The sequence below is a fragment of the Solanum tuberosum genome, unplaced genomic scaffold, assembly GCF_000226075.1.
Source record: "Solanum tuberosum cultivar DM 1-3 516 R44 unplaced genomic scaffold, SolTub_3.0 scf00126, whole genome shotgun sequence".
Lineage (NCBI taxonomy): Eukaryota > Viridiplantae > Streptophyta > Magnoliopsida > Solanales > Solanaceae > Solanum > Solanum tuberosum.
The window spans coordinates 1,453,871-1,464,129 of NW_006239051.1; the positions used below are offsets into that span (position 1 = coordinate 1,453,871).

The 10,259-nt window shown below is 37.2% G+C and overlaps 1 protein-coding gene across 2 annotated transcripts in view; it reads right to left on the minus strand.

The window, feature by feature from the left end:
- LOC102605531 (transforming growth factor-beta receptor-associated protein 1-like) overlaps positions 1-7,585 on the minus strand; it is a 24,842-nt gene extending 17,257 nt beyond the window's left edge. The window contains exons 1-3 of one of the 2 annotated variants that reach the window (XM_015310152.1): positions 7,443-7,585; positions 3,029-3,301; positions 2,877-2,949 (exon numbers count right to left, since the gene is read on the minus strand). In XM_015310152.1, the coding sequence (XP_015165638.1) occupies positions 2,877-2,949; positions 3,029-3,094 (139 nt within the window). In that variant the 5' untranslated portion in view covers positions 3,095-3,301; positions 7,443-7,585. Of the gene's footprint in view, positions 1-2,876; positions 2,950-3,028; positions 3,302-7,442 lie in introns of those variants that run through there. The other variant, XM_015310153.1, reaches the window with a different exon arrangement.
- Between the last annotated feature and the right edge of the window lie 2,674 nt (positions 7,586-10,259).

Sequence of the window (10,259 nt, forward strand, 5' to 3'; positions counted from 1 at the left end):
CAGCAAAATGGTGTAGCAGAAAGAAAGAATAGGCATCTCATTGTGACTGCTCGCACTCTCCTCATTGAATCCCATGTTCCACTGCATTTTTGGGGGGATGCAGTCCTTTCATCTTGTTATTTAATTAATAGAATGCCCTCATCTTCTATTCAGAATCAGGTTCCACATTCCATACTATATCCTCAGTCACATCTCTATTTTATCCCCCTCCTCATGTATTTGGGAGCACATGCTTTGTTCATAACTTAGCCCCAGGAAAAGATAAATTAGCCCCTCGTACTCTTAAATGTATTTTTCTTGGTTACTCTCGAGTTCAAAAAGGGTATCGTTGCTATTCACATGATATCCGCCGATATCTTATGTCTGCCAATGTAACATTCTTTGAATCTCAACCTTACTACATATTTTCTGATCATCCTGATGTCCCTGAGGTCTTACCCATACCTCAAGTCTTGCCTGTATCGACTTTTGAGGGACCTACGGTTACTTCTCCATCTTCAATTGTAGTGCCACCACTCCTAACTTATCATCGGCGTCCACGTCCAGCAATAGTCTCAAATGATTCATGTCATGCGTCGGACCCTGCTCCCACTGCGGCCTTGCCTCCTGCTAGCCAATCGATTACACTTCAAAAAGGTATACGATCTACTCGAAATACTAATCCACAATATACTTTCTTGAGTTACCATAGTTTATCTTCACCCCATTATGCCTTTGTATCATCTTTGTCCTCTATTTCCATCCCTAAGGCTACAGGAGAAGCACTTTCTCATTCTGGATGGAGGCAGGCTATGATTGATGAGATATCTGCTTTACATTCGAGTGGTACTTGGGAGCTTGTCCCCCTTCCTATAGGTAAGTGTACTATTGGTTGTCGTTGGGTTTATGCGGTCAAAATTGGTCCAGATGGTTAAGTCGATCGGCTTAAGGCTCGCCTTGTGGCCAAAGGGTATACTCAGATATTTGGGCTAGATTATAGTGACACTTTCGCTCCTGTGGCCAAAATAACATATGTCCGTCTTTTTCTATCTATGGTTGTTGTTCGTCATTGGTCTCTTCATCAGTTGGACATTAAGAATGCTTTTCTGCATGGTGATCTTGAGGAAGAAGTCTATATGGAGCAACCACCTGGTTTTGTTGCTCAGGGGGAGTCTAGTAGCCTTGTATGTCGATTGCGTCGGTCACTCTATGATCTGAAGCAGTCTCCTCGAGCTTGGTTTGGGAAGTTCAGCACAGTAATTCAGGAATTTGGTTTGACTCGTAGTGGAGTTGATCACTCTGTGTTTTATCGACATTCAGTACCAAATCTGTGTATTTATTTGGTTGTTTACGTTGATGATATTGTTATCACCGGCAATGATCAAGTTGGTATCGCTAATTTGAAGCAGTATCTCTTTCAGCATTTCCAAACTAAAGACCTCGGCAGACTGAAGTATTTTCTAGGTATTGAGGTTGCTCAGTCTAGATCAGGTATTGTTATTTCTCAACGCAAGTATGCTTTAGACATTCTTGAGGAGACAGGAATGATGGGATGTAAACCCATTGACACTCCTATGGATCCGAATGTTAAACTCCTTCTAGGATAGGGGGAGTAACTCAGTAATCCTGAAAGGTATAGACGATTGGTTGGAAAATTGAATTATCTCTTAGTGACTAGACCAGACATCTCATCTCTTTTCCTGTGAGTGTTGTAAGTCAGTTTATGACTTCTCCTTGTGATAGTCATTGGGATGCAGTTGTTCGTATTCTGCGATATATAAAGTTAGCCCCTGGTAAAGGACTACTCATGAGTGTTGTAAGTCAATTTAAAACTTTCCTTTTTGATAGTAATTGGGATGTAGTTGTTCATATTCTGCGGTATATAAAATCACCTCCAAGTAAAGGACTACTATTCGAGGATCGAGGCCATGATCATTATCACTGGATATACAACTATTGATTAGGTAGGATCACCCGTTGATAGACGCTCTACATTTGGATATTGTGTTTTAGTAAGAGGTAATTTGGTGTCCTGGAAGAGTAAGAAACAGAGTGTGGTTGCTCGATCCAGTGCGGAAGCAGAATATCGAGCAATGGCTGTAGCAACTTGTGAGCTAGTTTGGATCAACAGTTGCTTGGAGAGAAGAAGTTTGGATAAACCGGTCATATGGAACTTGTGTGTGATAATCAAGCGGCCCTTCATATCGCATCAAATCCAGTGTTTCATGAGAGGACTAAGCACATTGAGATTGATTGTCACTTTGTCAAAGAAAAGATACTCTCAGGAGATATTGTTACCAAATTTGTGAAGTCAAATGATCAACTTACAGATATCTTCACCAAGTCCCTCACCGGTCCTCGTATTAATTACATTTGTAACAAGCTAGGTACATATAATTTGTATGCACCAGCTTGAGGGGGAGTGTTAGAATAGAATAGGTATACACAATCCTACACAGAATAGGAATAGTTTATAGTCTCCTATTTGGTAAGGAATTGTATCATAGTGTCTATAAATAGGGTTCTCTATGTAATAATTAAAACACAATTCAATAATATTATTTTCATATATTTCTCACAACATAGATATCGCATATAACATTAGATGATGTATTCATCTCAAGTTGAATAATCTTAGGCTATAAACAACACCCAAACATTTTAATGACGCAAAGATTTTCAAACAACACAATTTCTGACAAGGAGTCAACCTCAAATTGCATTACAGTTTGAAGGGAAGGGTATATTTAGATGGCTATTTAATAACTGTTGAACCATTGAAAGGAAACATCCTTACAAGAGTTGCATGAGTTTAAAGTACACCCAGTACTTTCTAAGAGTCATTTTTGCAGATGGATACGCAATTTGAACATCACTAAATACCATATAAGACGTACCTGGTGGGAGTAGATCTGTTCTTTTCTCTGATACAAGTACTTGTACAGCTAACAGCTGGTTGATGTCTGCAATCTAAAACGGAAACTAATAAACTTAATTAGCAGGCTGAAAGCAGAAAGCACCCTGAAAAAACATAAAAGAATTATCATACCCATCCTAGATGTTGCAGTACTAACTCCGGATCAGATGATGACTCAAGAATTTTTGAAGTCTCCATTACAGCAGTCTCTTGATCAGAGGAAATACCATTTATGGTATCTTGTAAGTGGTTTGCACCATGTTAATCATTCAAGTAGCTTGATGAATAATTTCGAGCCAGCACAGGCCAGATTGAAAGAGACTTTGAGCTCATCCCTTTACTGGCGTACAGAAAAGCAAGTGCCTGCAAATGCCCAGATTCACTCAGCAATGATTCCAACTCCTCCTGCACTGCCCATTTAAGTTTTATGGCTATCCTTCAAAGAAGATGCCAGATCCCAACTTTATGATTAAACTATTTATAGCAGCTAGAGCAACTACAACACCTAAAGATCTGCATACAAACATTTCTTTACCTTATCCAAGAGAAACCATTCAATAAGTATGCTGGCATCATAGCATTCCTGAAGTTTGCGAAACAAATAAGTGTTTGAAATGCACCCGAGGGTGAGACCTAACGATCTTAAAACCAAGAGAAATCAGGGTTCAAATCCCGGTAACAGAAAAAGACACTCGCTGATTTCTTCAAGGAAGATACGAGATCTCAACTTAAAGATTTTACTGTTTACTAGCAGAGACAACTACTACAACACCTAAGGGACATACACACATTCCTACATCAATGAGAAACAGCCATTTTGTGTAAATTGGATGTTGAGAAGGACTATGATCATGTGAATTGGAAGTTTCAGGATTTCATAATGTTGATGGTGGATTTTGGTGCTAGATGGAGGAAGTCGGTTAAACATTGAATTTCTACAGCTAGGTACTCATTATTGGTGAATGGCAACCATGTGGATGTTTCAGCAGTTAGAGATCCCTGAGGCAGGGAACCTATTATCTCCCATGTTGTTCATCTTAGTTATGGAGGATTGGGATAGAATGATGGGTAGAGCTGTGATGGGTGGATAGTTGAAGGTTACACTGCAGGAGTTGGGGGCATAGCAAGTGCAGAGTCGCATCTATTATTTGCGGAAAACACTCTGGTACTAATTCATGAGGATAAAACTCGGTTAGAACACTTGAGACATGTCTTAACAGGCTTTGGTGCCAGGCCTCAAGATCAATCTCAAAAGTGAGAAATTATACTAGTTGGTGGGAGGATATTGCATTGCTAGCACGAGTTCTCCACTGCAAGGATGGAGTTTTCCCACCACCTATCTTGGCTTGGCACTTGGTGATTCAAACAAGGATCAAGCAGTATGAAAACTCAGCAACTCAGAGGATAGAAAAGAGGCTCACAAGATGGCAGGAGAAATATTTATGGAAAAGGGGAAAGGAAGTTCATACTAAGAGCACATTATCAAGCATCCCAATATATTTCAATTTTCATGTCTCTGTTTCACGCTCTAGCTAGCATAGTGTCACAGGGAAGTTGGAATGAGTCCAAAGAAGTTTTCATTGAGACTTGTCAGTGGGACAAAGAAGCTTTACTTGGTGTGATGGGAGACTGTCACAACTCCTAAATGTTGGGCGGTTTTGCAGTCAAATACCTAGGGGTTTACAATTAGGATTTATTAGGTAAATGGTTGTGGAGATTTGGGAATGAGGAACATACTTTTTGGAGAGAGGCTATGTTGCTCGTACACTCCAAAAATGTTGTACCCATATGGAGTATATACACTACTTTTGGAAGATCCGACACGTATATGGAGGCATTTCGGAAGAGTCCAAGTAACATAGAAGATAGGTAATAGGTAATAGGGAAGAATACAGGCTCTTTGAATAGGGGTGCACGACAAAAAAATGTTACTATGCCTTATGGATGTGGTTCGTGGAGGAACATGTTCAAGAGTTAGAACAGTTCATTTGCAATGTGTCACTTAAGGTAAGGGATGTGAAGAGAGTGAGCTTTGAGGGATATAGGTGGCGTGGGGATAATATTTTGAGAACTACATACCCATACATTTATAAAATTTTATATCAAAAGGAGATGGCAGTCCAACGAATCAGGAGCCTATGAGGTGGAGAAGGTTTTTTGAATTTGAGGTTTAGGAGAAATTTTCAAGGTTGAGAGGTAGCAGAGTTCCCAGGACTAGTCGCTTTGCTTCACAAACAATGTTGAACACATGATAGTGAAATGGTGGGAAATAGGGGTTGGGAACAATGGGTCTTTTATTAAAAAGTCTTATTATGAGATGTTTTTGAAGAGGGAAAATGTTGTCTTTCCATATCAATCAATTCGGATGCCTAAGATACCATGTAAGGTATATTCTTTCACTTGGTTAGCAGCTATGAAGCGGAAAACGGTTACTTATGTTGATTGGTGCTTTATGTGCAAGGATTACGGTGAAGATGCCAATCATCTTCTTCTACATTGCCAAGTAGCATCGAGGCTATAGTGGGAATCTTGAGATGGTTTAGAGTAGAGGGTAATCCTAGGCCCTTCGCAGTGTTTTGGGAAGCGAGAAGCGGAAAAAAGCGACGAGGGCTCGCTTCACTGAAGCAAGAAGCGAAGCGCGCGCTTTTTTTAAGTAAAGTGGTATTTAGTATAAAAAAAAAAAATATTAAATAACTAAATAGAGGTAATATATTCTTAGATTAAAAGTAAATAGATAGTCAATAATCCTAAGTCATAACATATAAAGCAAAACATAATTAAATCACAAAAGGATCAACTTTACTAGTTACTACAAGCAAAAAAAGAAGAAGTGTAACTTAGTAACAAAACAACAAATAAACTAAGTAAAAACAAAATAAAGATTGTTAAGTACAGCAACCAGCATACGCCATACACATCACACTGTATAGAAAAAAAAACAGAGCACCAATAGAAATTGAAAAAAAAACAGAGCTGCAATAGAAGTATAGAAAAAAACCCAGCAGCAACCAGAAATAGGAAAAAAACAGTAGCAGATACAACAACCAAAGAGAAGAAAAGAAGAGAAGAAAAATAGAAGAAGAGACGAAGAGAAGAAGAGAACTTACCTTGCAGCAGTCCAAAGGAAATATTTTAAGTAGCAAAAGTATATTTCAGAAATTAAAAAAAAAAACAAAACTTATAATTTTAAAAAAAAAACCCTAATTAGCGCTTTTTAAAGTTAAGCGCGCTTTTTCTTTTCTTGTGCTTCTCGCTTCAACTGTTGAAGCGATCGCTTTTTGATTGTCGCTTCACTTCAGGGAAGAAAAGCGCAGTAGGTGCGCTTCGCCTCGCTTTGCGCTTAAAGTGTGCTTTTTCTCGCTTTTGATAACACTGGCCCTTCGAAATTTCAATGGGAAGACTGATAGATGGGGAGAAGACGCAGGGTGTGGAATGTTGCTCCACTTGCACTTATGTGAATTGTATGGAGATAATGAAATATAAAAGCTTTTGAGGGTGTTGAGACAAATTTTGTACAATTGAGGAGTAGCCTATTATCCTAACAACTTTTTTCCGTCACCCATGAAGTTTTGTTATTTATAGGTGATAGAGTGCATTTAGTACAAAACCATATCCTTTTAGTTTCTTTTTTTATTTTTTGATCACACCTTGAAATGAGCGTTTTGGCCCAATTGTTGATAAAATTTTGTTACCTTATCAATATGTCGACATCAACTTATGCTAAGGCCAATAAAGTTACCTTAAACAAAAAAGAGACCTGCTACCACTAGAGTTATTCCTATAGTTTACATAACAAGTAAGTGTTTGATGGGCGACCTAGGGTAAGGCTACAGTCAATTAAGTATTTTAAAACTTAAAATCATGAGAAATCCAAAGAAAAGAGAAAAAGTTGTAGGTAATTTCTTCTTATCTGCCTAAGTGTTAAAGCCTTGCTGGGCAAAGTTACCTAATACATGTGCTGGTGGGAGATTGCATGCAATATTATCAAAGCGAAAAAATGCAGAAAGATCTAAAGATCTATTGGGGCTTTAAAAGCAAAGTCCAAATAAAGTGTGGGTTTTGATGAAAAAAGGTGCAATGGAGAAAATATACAGATATACATGTTTAGTCAAAAACTAATAATTATAAGCATGAATAACAAATAAATGGACACAGAAATTAAATTTCTTCACGATAAAATGGAATATCAATTGTTTAGTGCCACCTCTACTGAAAACGCTCATTCGCAAGGAAAAATTTGTGTTTGAGCTTTGATGACGACACCATAGCACACATTAAGCTAGGCAAAATGCTCCACATGTTTTGAGCCTTACTTCAAAGTGTAAACGTGCCTTGATAACAGGAATAGTATGTGTCGGTGGAATAGTCGAAATGTGCGAAAGCTGACCCAAAGGCCAACATTAATAAAAGTACTTGATATCACATACATCAGCAAACCAATACATGAACTACATTTTGCTCCCCGCACAACCAAAAAAAAGAAAAGAAAAAGAACAACCAACAAATCATATATTAGACAAGATAGAGCAAGGTTATATAGACATACCACTACACAACTGTTGTCTGATGAGGCAAGTCTTTCCATGTCATCTACACAATTTAGAGCTCTGTAGAGGTACATCAAAAGAGTGTCAACTCCTTCGCATACCGAAGGAGCTAAATCTTTATGTCGTGATGCTTCTAAAACCCTGTCATAAGAGAGGGGAGGGATTAAGGACCAAAGAAGGCAATATCAAGTAAAACCAAATGGATCATAAAACATTAGATAAAAAAGTTTAACAATCTAACTTTATAGGTGTGTCCCACAAACTAAACCAACTTCAAAAACAAACTAAACCAAAATATGTTACAGAAATGCAATTAACCAAAGGGTAGAGAAATATATTAGCTTCAGTTTTTTCATCCTACATTTCTGTTAGTACCAGCGTATTAAAACGCAATTTTGGGACTCACCTTGGGCGAGACACTGCAAAAAGGCCCGAGACTCATGTGTGGGCATAGTTCTGTCGTGTTTACACCCTAAGCCCCCGACTGTACACCTTAAACACAACTAACACCTAATGCTTAGGGCTTGCCAAACAAATTTATGTGTCAAATTCTTTAGCTAACATTGTTGACCCTCATAATTCTGTAATAAATAAATGATACACTTGATAGTTTTTCCATCAATAGAAATAAGAAGATTGAAAGTAACTCAAACAACAAGTCGTATAATATTGCATATTTACTATTTGAAAACACAGTGAGGGTGGATATTGATTAACATTTTCTTAAAAAAATACATAGCCAAATTTTACATCTTGTTTGCTCTTCTTGTTTTTGTCATATGTTTTAAAATTATCACATTTTATTATTTCACTATTTAAAAGTAATTTTATTTTTATTCATGATGGAGTGATGCTTTTATTATTATGCTTATAAAGTTTATTGTTTATTTTGTTTTAAGGAGGTAAATTTCATAGTATGATAGTACTATATTTGAGAAATTATGATTCTTTTATTATTTGAAAGTTAAGATGTTAAGAGTTGATTTGCGTCACGCGATAACTTCTATATCATTACATTATTATACTTGTAAAATCTTGTTAGTAGTTTTAATTTATGAGTTACTGACTTACTGTAATCATGGTTTTAATTGTTTTAAACTATTAATGAAGTTTGATAATTTGGTGTTATTATACTATTTTTACTACATTAAAAATAAAAAATTAAAGATCCAAGGGGCTTACACCCCATGTCTCGGAGCTTACGCCACGCCTCGTGCAAAGTAAAACGCCGCGCCATGTCTCGGAGCTTAGTCTTCATGAGTCTGCTAAGCAGCATGCTTAGCAAACTCATGAAGATTAACTATTTATTTTTAGCATGAGTACAGGGAAATACAAAGCCAGGGCCTCCAGCTCAATCATCACTACAGACGGAATAGACAAAGACTTATATCTCCAGACTTTACTAAAGAATACCTTGTTCAAACCCTAGATGAAATTAAATGAAGCAAGATTGAACAACCCAAGCATTGAGAGACTGCATTTCGGAAGACAAAATTTAATATTTTACCCCCCATCCAACTTAAGTTTCAGAATAAAGCCAGAATCAAAGTTAGATAGACCACAGAGATATTTGATAGACAATTTATGGATAACATATAACAAAGTGCCGCGAGACAATAGTTACTTCATTTCAGTAATGAATTCGCTAAGCCATTATTTTACAGAAAAAAATGAAGACAAAAAATTCAAGTTTTATGTAGTAGTCCAAGGAAGATTGGCCGGAATTTTCCAGACATGGACGGAAGTAATAGACTCAATAAAAGACTTCCCCACTCCCCTTTTCAAGGGATTCAATGATCTAAACGAAGCTGTGGATTACGCAAGGGGAACTCTTGGACAAAATTATTTTCTAAGTCCAGCCTTAAGACAAATCATAAATCCTTTCCCACAATATAATATCCAGAGAGACACAAACAAAATAATATTTTGCGACCACTGCTCTACAATGACAGGCGGCTTCAAAAGACAAAACCAGACCATTGAGAGGCTCGAAAAAGAAAAGAAAAAATGATGCAACACATCTACCTTTTACAAGAAAGAATAAAATTTTACATTTCGAAATCAATTAGACCCAACCATTACAAATAGAAGATCATCCAAAAGAATAGAGGAGTTCTCCATCTTGGTCTAAAATGGATAAGAAGGGTGTACATTCCCCAAAAAATGTAGAAGAAGCTACTGTACCAGCTAAAGGTACAACTAGTCCCATTCATACGGTAGAGGGTAAAGACTTATCAGATCCGTTAATGGCTGACACTTTGCCAAAAAGTGTATGAATATTACCAGCTAGTTTTAATATAACAAGAACTACAGAACAGGGAAAAAGGACTAAAGGATTCTTGTTAAAAAGAAAGAAAGACAAAAGAATTAAACAAATGATACAAAATTCCCTCTAGAAGTTACTTAGTGAAAAGAGCAAAGAAGTCATAAGTGTATATCCAAAACCCAAACCAGAAACTCCAGACACAGAATATTCAGGAAGTAACGATTATGGAAGTGAATACAATCCATCACTAGAACAATTTACCCAAGACCCAAACATAGACGACGACTCAGGGATGAGTTTCGACTCCATAGCGTTACACAACTTAGACACATAAAAAATACTTAAGCAATGAAGAATCAAGAGAAAAGACAAGGAAATATAGGTAAGCCATGACGTAATACACCACTAGTCTAAAGCTGACAAGAAAGAGGACAAAAAATTGACACCACTAGTCTAAAGCTGACAAGAAAGAGGACAAAAAATTTTGGAAATGTTTTTCAAAGCCATGTGACAATGGGGCCCAAAGAGAACCCAACAAGTAAAAGAAAGA